This window comes from Athene noctua, chromosome 3 (genome assembly GCF_965140245.1).
Source record: "Athene noctua chromosome 3, bAthNoc1.hap1.1, whole genome shotgun sequence".
Classification (NCBI taxonomy): Eukaryota; Metazoa; Chordata; class Aves; order Strigiformes; family Strigidae; genus Athene; species Athene noctua.
The window spans coordinates 47,446,185-47,462,471 of NC_134039.1; the positions used below are offsets into that span (position 1 = coordinate 47,446,185).

General features: G+C 39.8%; 1 protein-coding gene across 3 annotated transcripts in view; it reads left to right on the top strand.

Moving 5' to 3' along the window:
- Positions 1 to 230: 230 nt before the first annotated feature.
- PTPRR (protein tyrosine phosphatase receptor type R) overlaps positions 231 to 16,287 on the top strand; it is a 156,823-nt gene continuing 140,766 nt past the window's right edge. For all 3 annotated transcript variants that reach the window (XM_074901511.1, XM_074901512.1, XM_074901513.1), the window contains exons 1-2: positions 231 to 330; positions 14,494 to 14,798. In XM_074901511.1, coding sequence (XP_074757612.1) covers positions 270 to 330; positions 14,494 to 14,798 — 366 coding nt within the window. In that variant the 5' untranslated portion in view covers positions 231 to 269. The remainder of the gene's footprint in view (positions 331 to 14,493; positions 14,799 to 16,287) is intronic.

A 16,287-nucleotide genomic window follows, 5' to 3' on the forward strand; every position in this document is an offset into this window, starting at 1 on the left:
CCCTCCACAACCCCACCTCCCGGTGTGCGGGAAGGCGGGGGAGATCTCAAACCCAGACGCGGCCGCTTCCCGCGGCCCGGACTCGCCCCTCGCCTCTCCCCGCGCCGAGGAGGCACGTGAGGGCACCCGCCCGCCCAGCCGCCCTCCCGCCGGCGCCGCGCTGCGCATGCGCAGCCCGCTCCCAGGCATGCTCACTGACGGGGGCGGGGGGAGCGGGACGCGGTGGCTCGGCTCGGCTCGGCTCGGCGCGGCGCGGCGCGGCTCGGACCATGCGGCGGGCGGCCGCGTGCCTCCGGGCGCTCTGCCTCCTGCTCCACCTCCGCGCCGCAGGTGAGCGGGGCCGGCGGCGGGGCGGGGAAGGCGGCGGCACCCGCTTGCGCCCGGCGGCGCACCTGTTGTGGCGGGGCGGCCCGGCGCGGGGCTTGGCGCGCGCGCGCGGTAAGGGCGGCCGCCAGCCCCGGGTGGGCAGCGGGCGGGCAGCGCCAGCGCCGTTCAGCACCGCGGACAGCGGGCGGCCGCGGCGGGCGAGCCCCCGGGACCCGGCCGGCGGTTGGGGCAGCCAGAGAAAATCGTGCCTCTTCGTTCCTTCTTCTTCTCCTTTTTTTTTCTTCTTTTTTTTTTTTTTTGTTTTGTTTTGTTTGGTTGTTCTTTTTCATTGCTGGGGGGAAAGCGTCGCTACTTGTATTTGCTCGTGGCAGCAGGATTTTTGGAAAGGGGAATTTCAGCTGCGACAGCAGGCGTTTCAGCTGTAGCGGTGATAATAAATCCTCTCTCTGCTTTGCTAGCAAAACGTGTGCCTCATTCAGAAATGTGGTGAGTGATGAGCGCCCTAGTACGTACATGAAGTTCCACTGCCAGTTTCGTTATGATGGTCATAGCTTATACTTCTAGCATAAATCTCAGGCTGCTTTTAAGTCATGAAAAGCTGCTTATTTTTCATAGTCTCGCTGTCTCCTGTGCAGATTTAAGCATATATACTCTTAGGATGGAAATAATCTGGGGTACCTATAATTGAATTAAGTTCTCAATTCATAAACTTAAAGAGCTTCTTTGTTTTATCATTTATGGTAGGCATAGCTACTTCTGAAGTAGTAAATGGCTGTGGCACCGTGCTTTTAACCTCACTGAAGTCTAATTAAGAACAACAATTAAATGCACAGGTACTGATTCTTTTGCTCCTGGGAACGTTGTTTTTAGGAGAGATTTTTAAGATGCAACTAATTTGCATTGTCTTACTGCAGAATCATTAAAAGTAGTAATTGAACTTCATGTCTCTTATGTGAAAGCAGTGTTTGAACATGTTTGTCTCCCACAAATAAGCTGTGTTATAAAAATGGTTGTTGATACAGATACATCAGGAAAGTGGGCACTGCATTCTTTTGTTTTCTGTTGTCAGAAGTGGTTTGCCTCAGTTATTGGTACACTACTGCCCTGGAATATTAGGCTACACCTCATAAAATCTCAGGAAACTCTTTCCTGAATATGCCTTATATTCATATGTGCAAGAGATTATTGACTGAAAGATAGGGAGCATTTCATGATCCATTTTAATAAAAGCTTTAAGCTGCTTTTAGATTGTTCTTTTACAACATGTATTAAAATGACCGTGTGTACAAAATTAGTGTATGGCCTCTATTTGACATAACATGCCTTCTAATCTCAATGTATCCTCTGCTAATACTGGACTTTGCATTAGTTTTGATCTGCTTCATTTTTCTATCGTATTAGTGGAAGCTGGATTTATATACTGCAAGTAAATAATTTACTTCCTTACTCAGTTTTACTTGTTTGATTAAGTTAGTGGGAATGCTTGCAAACAAAACTTGGCCTTTATTATGAAAATGTCTCTAATCATGAGAAAAAGAGAGGAAAATAGGCATTTATATGGTGTTACTTTGTTCCCTGGACAATCTTGGAAAAATAATTGCTTCAGAGGAGTCAGTGGAAAGGATACCCAGGAGCTGAATTCAACCTTGGCATATTGGGCACAGCTCCCATTGAATGCAAGAGCTGTGCTTTGCTTCCTCTAAGGCAGAGATGCATACAACTTGCTCTTGTTGGAAGTCACTGAAGATGTTACAACAATGAAATAACATAGCAAGCTTAAACTGCTAAGATTTCTCATTTCATATGATGTAAGTAGAAAATTTGGACTTACACAGGCTATCATGATGGACATCTTTTATGTATAGCCTAAAATTATGAATTATTGGTGTTGATTTTGCAGCTTTGGTTCATGTGGAATCACAAAATGCATTGCCACTACTGCTAGGTCACAAATTATATCCCAAATGTCATTTTTTTTGTAATATGATGGAAACTGCTTGGCCTTTTTGTTCCAAAGCTGAATTTATGAGAGGCATGTTTCTGGGGAATACTAAAAACACTGTCAGCAGACATTAACCAAATCTCCCTTGATATCATTTGGTGATAATAGATTTTAGAGAAAATATGTCTATATTTACTTGAGCTAATGCTACAGCAAAAGTAATTAATTCTCTAACATGTTTAAATAGTGCTTTATAATGGAAAGGTAATGCATGCCATATAGCAAATCTGGGTTCCTATGGAAAGACAATTCTACTCTTGTTGTATTATAGTACCCACATATGGATCCATACAAAAAATGGAAAATATTTGTGTCAAAAATGTGATGAGGAATTTTCATGTGCTCAAAAAGGTACCATTTTACTAAGTTGATTTAGATACTGATTCCAATAAAGCATGACAGCTGTGTAAACAAAAAATTAAATCCAATTGTGCTGTTGGTATACCCTTATATTGCTTGCTGAAATCAAAGACACTTGTGCATGTGTTTCTGAAAACAGAATTAGGCCTGTCTGCTGAGTACAGCAGGTGAGGCAATCAACCTATACAGAGCTTGCTGTTGGATGAAGACCTAAATCTGTAGTGACTGATTACAGGTCAGCACGAACCTTCAAATTACATTAGGCATTGCATGAGAGAGTGCATGACAGTACAGGTTATAGTCTTTTTTAGTAGGTATGATCTAATACATGTTCTTGCAATAAAAACTAATGTCTCCCAAGATGACTAGAAAGCATTGTTTCCTTGTAAAAGAATGGCAGCTGGTAGCAAAAACACAAAGGGATGCATTAGACTAACTTGTAATTAGGGAGCCATTTGAGTCATCCAGATTACTCAACTAATTAACTATTTCACCTCATTTTCTTTTTTAACAAATTTTGCGAACAAAATTAAAATATATCATGAGTTAAATATCCATAGGCTAAGAAAATCAACTAGACTAGAAAAAAATGTACTCAGTTAACAATCACCATATCAACCCACCACCTGCCTTATGCTAAAAATCTCTCTTTAAGAGAGCATTTTTGCAGAATTTGCTTTTAAGGTGAACAAACCCTGGTGCTGGAAAAGCAAAGAGTTAACAACTCTTTGAAGGTTTGGTCAGGTCATCTAGGGCATGGTTTGTTGAGCAAAGGCCTTACACTAGCTTGGTAAGGGCTTCTATTATATCATTTTTTCATTATCTTCATCAGTGAAGAGATGCATCGACAACCTTAGGTCAGTATGCACCAGTACTTCCCTACTAGCCTTTTCAGAGAGGAGGCATGTAGATCCTTTTCTGGACCTCCTGATGGATTCATTCCCCAAGCCCAGCAGCTGAATGGGGTAAAATTCAAGGTGGCATTTTATCTTCTTGGGGCAATGCTGTTATAACATAAGGATTGTTTATATCAAAACTGAAATTTCTTTGACCACAAACTAACACTCCTTTAGTTAGAATTCACTAGGTGTAGAAACATACATTATAAGTACACTAGACTGCTTCTCAATCATTACCAAAGTCCACAGAGTGATAAGTTCTGCTGAGCAGAAACTAGTATTTCAGCTTTCCTGGTCAAACATACACTGCATGGTATTCTCGTAGTTGGAGGTGACGTTGAGTGCACTGTGATTTGTACTTAAGTGTTGGGGGGCCTATTTTTTATAAAATGCACAAGCTCTGTCACAAAAATAAGAAAATCTGGGGACTGTGCTTCTAGGGTTGAGGTGAGATCTGCACAAAATGCATTTGCAGTCATATCCATTTCAGTAACCTCATACTAATGGGTGAATAGTGATGAATCTAAATACGTTTAGAGGGAATGTGAAGGAGCTATTGATTTCAAAAATGTATTAGAATTCTGCTTCATTACACTAACAATCTAAGTGAAGCTGGTACTTATAACTGACATTAGAAAACATATTACTGGCCATGAGTGGGTGTTTTTACTAGAATAGACATTTGTGTCTTTTATTAGTAGACTCATGGATAATCAGAGGGTAGTCATCTGTCTCTTTAAAGGTTCTGTTGGGGAGAAATAGTTTTGTAATTTGCTATCTGACTTCAGGTTTTTGAGGAAGTATTTAGTTGGAAAAGAGACTCTTGTACTGTTTTTACATGTGGAAATTCTTGCTATTCATAATTTTGAAAGACATCATCTTCTACAAGAGGTTTATGTTCAGTATATCCATTAGGAAATTACTGAGGTTTGTGATCTTGGAATCCCTGCCTAATTTCATTTGTTACATTATGAGAAGATTGAAACATCTTAGACAGCGAGGTCTGGTTTCAGCTTCTCTAGAGAGTCCAGCAGGAGACTTGCTGAAAACCATGAATTGGGCTCTTGGGGGAGTGTGTCTCTCTATAAGGAGGCTAATGAGGTAACAGTGGGTGGCCACATCTGATAGTGGTCCCCTTCCACGGGGATGTTGTGAGGCTTGATGTGGGGGACAAGAAGGAGTGGTAGGACTCTTCCTTCATAAAGCACAGTCATAGTCCTGTAGGATTTTCAGCATGGCTTTGGAATAAATACTTGGAGAAGCTTAATAAAATCTACGCATAAATCCTCAGTGTGATTTCCTAGAGCAGTACTACTGCAAAAAAAACCCAGCCAAAACTTTTAGACTGAACTTGACTTCCCTTCATACCAGCTACTGATTTATGTGACGATACTATATATTTCATGGAGATACTATATATTTACATCCACGCTATGCAGAGCAGAGTTCAGCCACAACCTTCATTTGGAAAATGACACTAATCTCAAAATTAGCAAACTGATGCTTCACTTTCTCACACCTTCTGGAAAAAGAAGTCTGATGTGAGACTATACGGTACATTAGTGCCAGGGCATAAGTATGGCAGAATACTTAAGTGCCTTTGGGACCAATGGCTCATCTCTTAATTCACATGAGTAGACCTAGTGAAATCAATGGTCTGTGGTATACAGTTTCATTATTGACATACCAGGCAACAGGCCCGTAAAATGAGATGCAAAGTGTCTTTTAGAAAAAGATACCACTCGTGCTTAATTCAGATTCACTGTAGCTGTGCATATTTTTGGCCAGAGCATTTTTTTTTTCCTACTGAAAAGGACAAATTCAGCAAAAATGAATTTGCAGTTGTTTCTATTTTCAGCAGATTGCTTATTAGAAAAGGAAAAAAATTCCTTGCAATCATCTCTCCCCTCCCTCTCTTGTGTGTACTCCATCCCCCTCCCTCTCTCGGGGCTGCTCCTGCACTCTCTCACACGTGCGTGCATGCGCTTGCTTGCTCTCACAGACAGAAACACATACAGAAAAACAAATTATATATACACCTGCACACATACATACACACGCATATTTTATATGAATTGATTTTGTCTGATTTTTTTTCTTTTGGTCAAAATTCTGAACATTTTGTTTAAGGGCAAATCAGAATATTTTTCCAGTTGTCCTGTCCTGTGCTTGCTTACCTCTGGTGTAGGTTGCTTTTTCTGAATTTCGGCATGGCATGGGTACTGTTCCTCTGCTACAAAAAGGCCTAGCCTTCTGATTACTGGAGCTAGCTAGGAAAGTGCAGAACCCATCCTGTGAAGGGCTGTGACCTTGTAGCCCTGTAATATGGTGTTGCCATTGCTAATAACAAAGCTGTAAGCTTTGTACGGAGTTTGTAAGGCCTCATGACTGGGGCTTCTTAGGTCTGCTCTGCTCAAATTTTCCTTGAGCTGCCTGTTTTACTTGGTTTAGCTCTGACATCAGTTTCTCAAGTTGACCAAGCGTCTATATCTCTTTTAATCTTGGTTATCTTTGTGTGGTACAACTCTAGTTTATACAGGTAGCAATAACACAGGCGTGGTAAAACAGCAGAGGCACTGAGAGTGGAGTCACAGGATGTGGCATGGAGGAGTGCTGGCATGGGATGATAAGAGATGGGGCACAGACTTGGCACTGAAGATCCCCATGCTATAAAAAGTTCATTAATAGGTAAAAATGCAGTCCTGGAGCTTGAGAAAACTGGGTTTAGGAGTTAAAGAGAACAAAGAAGTAGTATCTAACATATGTACATGGCACCATTTATTGTAAATTCAGATGTAACCTGGAGCTGCAGGACCAATTGAGGAAAGAGAAAGGTGTAAATGCCTGTTAGTGAACAAATATATATATAGCCCTAAGAGGAAGGAAGAAGAGAGGAGGAAGAAGAATCCATCAGCATGAATATCATATTCCTCCTGGCAAAGGGCTCCAGATGCTGACAACTCCTCATAACATCCTCCCATTGCCAACACGAGTGTGAAACCACTGACCTTAGGACCCAGAGAAGCAGTGGAGGGGTGAGTGTAACATCAGGGAAAGGGATAGACAATTTTAATTGTATTATTGCTATTATTGTGACTTTTTCTGTATTATTATTCTTTGCTTTTCTGCAGAAATTAGATCTAGACTAACAATGCTTCTTGAATTAGATTGTTAAGGTTTTCATTTTCATTATGTTAACAGTAAACTCCTGGCTTTACTTAAATGTGTAAGGTGTGCTCCATCTTTGTTCATGAACAAGACTTTGAATGTAACTGGCCTGAGAAACTCTTCTAGCTGAAGGAGGCCATGGGAAGCTATGCAGGAGAATGCCCAATTAAAGATTATTAGGTCTAGCAGCCTACTTTGGGTAGGAAATAGCTTAATTTGTACTGCTCTAACAGGTTTTGTCTTAAGAGGAGGCTGTGGTGTGAAGGAAGGGTCTGATCAGGCTTTGCGTTTTGGCATTATTCTCTGAATGAGGGAAACGGTCACAGCCTGCAAATCCCTCTGCTACAAAGACTGTTATATCTGGGAAAGTCTTTTGTCAGTTCCAGATCTTGCAATGTGTTGCTTCATGCATGTGCTAGCATACCAGCAAGTGAATTCATATTTTTTCCTTTCCAGGTTTGCTTCACAAAAGCACTTTTGAAAGTATATTCTGTTGTCAAGCTAATGGTGAAGTCATATTTTAGCCACTGTTTAACTGCATTTTATTGGTAATAATTTTTGGTCCACTGTGCTAAACTTAAACAATTGTTTGTGTTTGGCTAAAACTGCATAGCCTATCCTAATGAGATTTTGATTTGATTGATGTACTGCTTTGCTGACATTAAGCCATACTATTAACTAGACGGTGCAGAAGCAAGGCATATTGCCTCCAGATAGTTTTTATTTGTGCTTTCAACATCATTTAAAACATTTTTGTTTCCCACCAAATATGTTGACTTTTCTTGATATGTTTCAGTTTTTTTTTTTCCCCAGCTAAGATAGATGAAACAGGGATAAAGCAATAGACTTCGTATCTTTTAAAGTCACAGCCAAAGGAAGGTCCTGTTGTCTGCACCAGAATGGACAACCTTCGCAGCCCACAGAAGACAGAAGTCTTTTAAACCTATAGGAGTGTTTATGCTATGTCTAGAAATTGCCAGTAGTTAGCATTTCCCTTAGTATCTTTGTCATTAGAGAGTTTAGAGCCATGCTCATAAATGGCTAGCATGATATTAAGCATTTTAGCACAGATGCTAAGAAAGATTTATTTTTTTCCCCTTCCTCTGGGCCAACATCTATTTGGCCCTTATATAGAGAAGGGAGAACTGCAAATTCTGCTCTGCAGGGTATGAATCCATTTCCATCTCAATAGACTAAAAAGAGGCAAACAATCTCCTAGCTGTAGGAACGTGGGCATTATTGGAGAGGATTGATCAATGGACTGCATAAGTACATTGACCTGCCGCTCACAGTGGCTCTGAGCAGTTGTTCAAGAAGAGATGAACCATTGTGAAAGAGATTGTAAAGACCAAGCCTGTCCAAAATCTGAGGCTGGTTTATAGGATGTTAAAATGCTGGGGTTGCAACCCCAAGCCCCAAATTAAGGTTGACATATGGGTGATTCCCACAGCCCTTCACAAAGGGGGGGTCAGTTTACCTTTAGGCTTCCCTACAGGGTGCAGCCGGCCTTGCAGGGAGAGCCATTGGGTAAATGAGCCCCAGGTGTCTGCATTGAGTAAGCAAAGGTCAGGTGTCCCACTTGGGGATAAAAGCTGGGACCACTTGCAGGCAGGGGCAGTGTCTGTCTGTGAGGTGGATGCACTTTGCAGAGTTCCCTGTTGGGGAAGGACCTCCTGCCTCCCTGGGACTGGGCTCCAGCCAGGTCTGGCTTTTGTAAATGTGGGCTGTGTAGAGATTCAGTATGTGGCTTCCTTGGTCTTATGTGTTTGGCTTGTTGACTTGGTTGTCTCTTGTCCCTTCTATGGGAGACTGCATTTCACCATTTATTCCACCCATTGTTGGTCATGTGGTGTCATTGTTGGGGTCAGTGGGATTGATGTTGATGATGTATAATCTGATTGACTTGTTTGTACCCCCAGTGCTCACCCATGTACTGACCCTTTTGTATCAAATACAGTTTAGTTATTGGTTATCTTTATGCTGGCTGTGTCCTTTATGCTGGGCCTGATAATTGGCAAAACAGATGTGAAGAAAGGTGATACAAAGAGAGTATTTCAAAGTGGTGAGCTATAGAGAAAGAAAAAAAGCATGGGGAGCTCGCAAAACTTAATTACTAAAGTTTAGTAAGTCTTTTTACTGAAAGTGAGAAGTTATTTGGCAACTGTATTAAGTACTGTAACTCAAATTGCATTTGAGTTTAAATTTATCTTTGAAACCAATCAGTCAAATTTCAGCATGTTTTTTCCCTATGAAATGACTCTACACCTTCTTTTTATTCTCCAATTTCCATCTTGTTAGCATGAAAATCTCAGGATGTGTAATGTACCAAGATATCTCTAACTATAAAGAGACTTCAGTATTATTATAGTGCTGGTTATAGTATTAAGTGTGAGTTTTAAAACATGCACTATGTGTATGTATTCACTTGTGCATTTTACTTACTAATCAGGTATAGCACAGCAGTTCTTTATATGGGTGTGGGGTGGCTGCACTACTTACAAGTAGTAAATATACAGTATACCTCTCACTACAGAAAATGGGAATGTTCAGGAGCATACTTATTATGAATCTAATTTGTTCAGTTTAAGAAAAATAGTAAGATTTAAGACAATGACCTCGCATGGTTTTTCTAGATACACATCAAGTCTTCAGACACCATTATTTTGGTCCTATCAGATTTACGAAAGAATGTTATGTCCCACCAGGACTACCCTTTTCCAGTTAAATAAAGTTCTAGGTTCTGGCTCTAAAGGATGCGAGATAAAAGAATCTGTAAAGCTGCGATATTTCTATGTTTTAAAAAAACAGTGCTACTTTGTTACTGTCTTATTATTAATGGCTCTTGACTGTCTTGAATTTTATCTGTCTATTTTAGAGAAAGTATTTAGGTTTTAAGAATCTAACAATTTTCTGACAGGTTGCTTTAAAATGTCAACTGTCTGAGACTGTTCAGGGAGTCAAGACAGTCTAGGAAAATCCTGGGGTTCCTCTGTTAAGCAGAGGCCAACAGGGACAGTCAAAAGTGCCCACAACATCTTTTACATCAGATTTACTATTTATTGTAGGCTTTCATTTCAGCATATGTGATACAAATTTGTAGTGTAAGTTAGGCTCAGCAGTGTGTGCTATCTAGCATTCTTGCAATTTACCCATCTATTATCACAACAAAATTTTCTTCTTCCCTTATACTGGATCAGTTCTCCATCACTCTTCTGTAGATTGGATTTTTTTTTTTCTTTTTAGTTCAGGGCAGAAATTGTTTTATCTTGTATGTTTCTGCAGATAACTAAGAAGATCAAGTGAACACATAGTTTGAACGGGCAAGCAGAACAGTTGAAACCAGAAAAACAAGAAGTTTCACAGAGATTTTTTCCAACTTTCCTTTCAGGAAGAATGATGAAGACAAAGATGGCAAGTGGTGGCAATGGTGGAAATACTGAAATTAGCATAAGCAGAGAAGATGTTCAGATGCACTGAAAGTATGTAGAAAGTATGCATTTTACATCACCCTGGAGCTTCTTGTTGCACTTCAATATATGAAGTGTTTCACTTGGTACAGGCTCTAGGAACAAAGATCCAGGGACTGGAAATGCAACTAAAGATAATCTGAGATTTTGAGGCAGGAGAATACCGTTGTACAGGAGAAGCTAAATTAAATAGGGGGTTACAATGGAGAAACATGGCAGTAAGGTCAAGACAGGCGTTCTTGTTAAAAAAAGAATCTAAAGAAAAGCAGCAGCAGCATGTGAGGAGTTGCAAGGAAGAAGGAAAAGTCAATCAGAAGGTAGAGAACAGCGGAAGAAGTAGCAATATTGAGGAGCTTAGGGAAGACCCTAAGGAAAGGAGTGGTGGCCAGTTACTACATCATACAGACAGAACTGGAAGACAGAATCAACAAATCATACCAGTATAAAGTCATGGTACAGAATCTGTTACTAAAGGGAATGTGAATTGTTATTGTGTGGGCTGATATATACATGAAGGAAGGGTAGACTTTTCCAAGAGCAAAAGTAGATACAAATCTGATGCTAAGAGAAGTTCTGAAGTGAGTTTGAAAGTAACCATTGATTGTTGTTCATTTTGGAACAAATAATGAAATAACATTTTCTATTGACATAAAAATAGCTATACTTAGCTGAGAAATAGGTGAAGACTCAGCATCTTTTTGATTAGAAGAAATAAGATAGAATCATAATCTGAACATCTAATCCATTCTCCTCAATGCCGAGGCAGAACACACTGTAATTTTTTTGTAAATACACTTGAGGATAGGGAATTTTAGCAGAAGGAATAAAATTATTTTAGTTAAAGGATGATACCAGCACTGAGTGAGTATTACAAGTCAGTCATGAATAACTCTACATTCTGAAGTAGAGTTCAAACAGGGTTATGTGAGCAAAATATCAAAACTCACTTTAGGATCAAGTTTGCTAGGCTTATGGAAGAGATACCTCTAGGAATTCTATTTTTTGAGCCTTGTCCTAAGCCCGATTTTCTTAATTTCTGTGTATGTTGAAGTACCAGAAGCTTAAAAAGCACCAAAATCACTTTTTTTTGCTATAATGCTTCAGTTCTTCATAGTTTCTGATGGTTTCCCTAGGGGTCACAAAGAAGCATTTGCTTTTTCTATATAGGTACAGAACTTGATACGGGGAATTCCAGTCTTCTCTCTCTTAAGGGTTGGAAACCAGCAATATTTAAAGGTGATGTGTAGTGAAAGTGCTGGTGTTTCTAATGACTTGCTTCTCTGAGTGCCTCATTGATGCCTACTGCTTGTGTTCAGAGCCAAATTCTGAGGGGTCAAGAAGGAATATTTTCCCCCTTCATGAGATTAAGAGGAAGCTTTAGGTTCCCTTGTAGTATGAAGGGTGGCCCACTTGTTAGGGTCACCTGAGGCATCCATAGCAGTCTGGGAGCCGAAGTCTGATCACGGTTGGGGCCTTATCCACAGTCTGCTAAGGTCAATGAAGTTTTTCACATGGGGCACTGTAACTGCAGGTAACCTACTTGAACTACTGGGGCTATGTGGAGTTCTCAGAAAACCAAATTCAGCCTAGTAATTTTCTTGGAATGTATTTGAACTTCTGCACTCTCAGCTGGTAAAAAATAGATTTGTGTGAGTGCAAAGACTAGGTTGCGTATTTAGACTTCTTAATTTTTCATTTCTACATGGTGTGCCATTACTAAAATATATTTTGTTGTCCATTTTGAGAATCTGCTGCAATGGGCTTGTACCCGTGTTACTGATGTGATTTTTAGCATTCTACTGGAAGTGAGCCTGCTGGGATTTAGTGGGAAATGGTGATACTGCCATTAAAAAGTACTGAGATTTATGAGCAGGTGAGCTTTTTGGGGTATTCTTTTAACTATTGTTTTATCAAAAATAAGTCACTTTTAGGTTTTTCTGTGTTACTCTGGATTCAGTCAGGATTAACTCTGAAGTCATACTTGAGATTTACTTTACTATTATCCAGTGAAGATTTTGAGCTAGTACTTATTTATTTTACTTTTTACTGCTTCTTTCAGTAAAAATAAATGAAATGAAAGGGGAATTTGGAATATTAAAATAGGTAGGAAATGTAGTATAAAGAATTTCAGGACAATCATAGTGGTTTTAATTCCATCAGAAACAAAGGAGTAGGAATGAAGGAAGCAAAGAGGAACCACAGCAAACAAATGTGTCTATAGTTACATTCTTGTATTTTATCTATGATCAGTTTTGGAGTACTGTGAAGGAGACGTGAAAATAAAACCAGCAAAGGGGTGATTGTGAGAAGTGGGTGACTAGGAGAAGCACTCTTTCCTTGTTTTTATTTTACCATTCACACAACTCTCTAAATATCTAGTTAAGACCAGTGCTCAGGATTTTATCAATAAAGCCAACCCCCACAAAGCTTAATGAGATCCCAGCAAGCTTAACAAGCTTTGAAATTCAGCTGTCTTTAAGACTATACTCAGCAATTTCTTTTTTTCTCCTGCTCTCAGTCATCTTCCCAGCCTAAACCTGAAAACAGCTGTACACATGTGACCTCAGTGGTCATCTAGGAATTTGTTAGTGTTTGTTTTTACCATTTAAAAGAGTAGCCTTAGGTTTAGCATCCTACTTTATAATAGAAGGATCTCTAAGTGTGCTGTAAAAATGCAGGATTCTGTATTCTTCCTATTGATTTTATGCTCATGTATGTTATGAATTGCTTCACCGCCTACTGACAGGGACCCACTTTTGGCAGAGAATGCATTTCCCAATGATGCATTGCAATACTAAAGCACAGATAAGGTATTGTCCTTGATTTTCCTAACCGAAATTTCATGAAGAAATTAGGTCAACAGAATGTAATTACCTACACTGAAATCTCCTAAGGGTTCTGGGTAGAGCTGTGCAAATGAATGATTATTTTGATCTGCTTACAGAAGCAAAAAAAAAAAAAAATCAGAGGCAAGAATCAGTCTGAACAGAACAAAATTATTTTGTGTTCAACCTGAATTGAAACATGTTGTTGCTTCTGAGCTGTTCTTCACAGCTCATTATGAGAATTAAAATAACATTGACTTTATATTTCTTTTTACTCAAAATCAGCGCTCAAGTTCAACGTTGCCATTAACTCCAACAGCTTCTGAAGGAGGAAATCCAGGCTGATAAGAGTGAGAGCTCTGGGTCTGCTTCTCTTAGAACACAAAGTCCCTTTTGTACCACAGTGGGTTTCTTTGACTGCTCTTCCAGGAGGTGACTAATGCAGCTTCAGTTACTTTTTATCTATGAAGAAGCTGATCCTTGCCTATTTTTCTGCTCGGAGGGACAGCCTGTCTTCCAGATTGGGAACTGAACTGGACCATTGTAGCTGTTCTGTTCTTCATAAAGGCATTGAAGATTCACTACATTTCAACCATTTTAAAAAAAAATCACATAAAACTTTAGTTCTGTTTCCTTTTATAAAGAAATATTAGGAAGTATTTTGACTATCAAAAAAACCCTTATTTTTCAGTAATACATAGTTTATGAAAATATGAAATCTAAAAGAGGTCTTTGTGTCCAGCACCAAGCTATGCAAGGTATGGTTAAATCCACACACCTGTATCTCCTCTGCAGAGAGCCAAGTACTCCGTTGGCTGGCCAAGCAATGCTTGAGTGAAGATTGTGTCATAATAAGAGTTCGCACAAGGGACTATAATTTAAGCAGCTGAACAAGGAATACAGGATTAATGATTATGGACTCAGCCATCTGAACTTTACCTTTCTTAGCTTTCTTATTTTTAAGTCAAATTATTGTATGTGGTTCTTGGCCTTTTCTCCTCAAGTCCCCATATATAAAAGACAATCACAGCAATTCTCAACTTTGGTATTACTGAGTGATTAAATACATCTTTGAATGTGCATGTGTGGACTGCATATGTTTTCCTATTGGAGTTGATACTGATACAAAAGTTGGACTTGATTCAGCATGTCCTCTGCTCTTACACATAATTTTTGAAATGTAACCCTGACTCAAAATATAAAATTTTTAAAAGCCCTGTAAAAATGAGTTTAAGAATGTGATACACTTCACATACTTCATAGACTCTCTGTAATGTTGTTAAGCTATTACTATAAAAATTGCATTGTGAGATTTTAAGGGAATTCTTGTATTCCACAGATATTCTTTCCAAATTTTGTAGAACTCAAAGATCTCATCAGATTTCCAGTGCTGTCTACAGAATATGCAAGAGAGACATTCTAAACTTATTCTTCTCTTTCTACAGGCTGCTTTTCTGGAGACAATGACCACTTTTTGGCAATTCATCAGCGAAAGAGTGGAAAACCTGTGTTTATTTATCACCATGTGCAGAGTGTGGAGAAAAGTCTGGATACAGACAGTTATAAGAATTCCAAACAAAATTTCCATTCTTCTTCCCACACCAAAATAAGCAAGTTACACCCTGCGATAATTGTTAAATCAACCTTCCCCAGATCTGCCTATGACCCATCCCTCAACTTGTTAGCTATGACTGGTCAAGATTTGGAAGTGGAAAATCTTCCCGTTCCTGCAACGAATGTGATCATTGTGGTAAGTGCCTTTTTTCTGCGTTCTGGGGGTGTTTTTTTAATGAATAAATATGCCTGTAGATAAATATAGACAGATTGTAATATGGCTATCCAAAGTTCATATTCCACTGCCTGGCTGATCATCTAAATAATGATCACATGTCTTTAATCTCTTCACTTTTATTGGAATTTACAGTCATATAGCCTCATTGTGATCAACAAGCTATCTGATGAACCAATGCAGAATATAGCCTCTCTGTAGACTAAGGACATACCTTTGCCTCAAGTGCCATTCATCTTCTTGAATTGATTGATGCTTGCACTGCCTTTGCTGTATGGGTTTTAAACTTATTTTTGCATAGGGCACAAGAAAATGTACTTCAGGGAAGAATCTGATAGAGGCAAAGAGATTTTAAAAGGCTGACACAAAGGTTTCATTCATTTCTGTTTCTCCAGTAAAATCACCATTATGCTTACATAGCTGTTTGAAAACGAGCCTGTTTCTTGCAAAGAACTATGTTTTTGTTGGTGTAAGCCATACACATTCCTTCTGGGACACATGGACTGGAATGTTTCTTATTCGGTTAACTGTGTGTGTGATCTCTCCCATTCTCAAAAAAGTGATGGCAGTGCTCCCTCCTGCAGTGGAGGGCGTGTCAGTGGAGCACCATATACTGATGCCACCCTGCTGCATCCTCACCCTGCATGCCAGTGGAGCAGCATACCGCCAGTAGAGCGGTCCTCTGTGGAGTGCACAGCACAGTCTGTATATGCACTGTACAGATGCTGCACTGCCTCACCCTGGTGCATAGGTAGCCCTGCTTGATTATGGAGAAGAGCACTGCGCTCATCCTTCTTCCTGGAGGGAAGAACTACCATTCATAATGGCTCATGCACTCAGGGTGAACTAATAAAGATTAAACTGAAACAATGTGACTAATCATAATCAGCAGCTATTTGCCTAATTCTGTAAATTACTCTGTACAGAAGATGTTAGATTAAAAGACAATGGCCTTTACAGACAAGGAAAGAAGATAGACCATACAACACTAGGGCGTGTTAGCACACACAGTGTTTCAGAATCATGTGTAAGTTCCTCATACTGTTGGTACCTCTAGAGATCTGCCCTCATGAATGCACCAAATGCAATAAAGGCTAGCAACTATCCAAAACAGAGTAGTAATTTTATTAGTCTAACATTAAAGTTCTAACAGTTAAAAAATACTGGTGGGGAACTAGACTCAAAAAGCTGTGCTCTGGACTTGTTGCATACCACATGAGCAAGACCTCCTAAATTGAGATTAAATGGCTAGCATAGTCAGTGGACTAGATTAAGGTGTATGTAAATGTCCATATCAGAGCAAAATAAGGTACTGACAGCCTTGCTTCACTGGGGACATGCAAACTATACACAGAGTCTCAGTACTGAATGGTACTGATCAGGAGGAGGAGATGCCAAGCCAGTTGGAGGCATCTATGCCCCAAGCTAGCCTAAGCCGGCGGGGCCAACT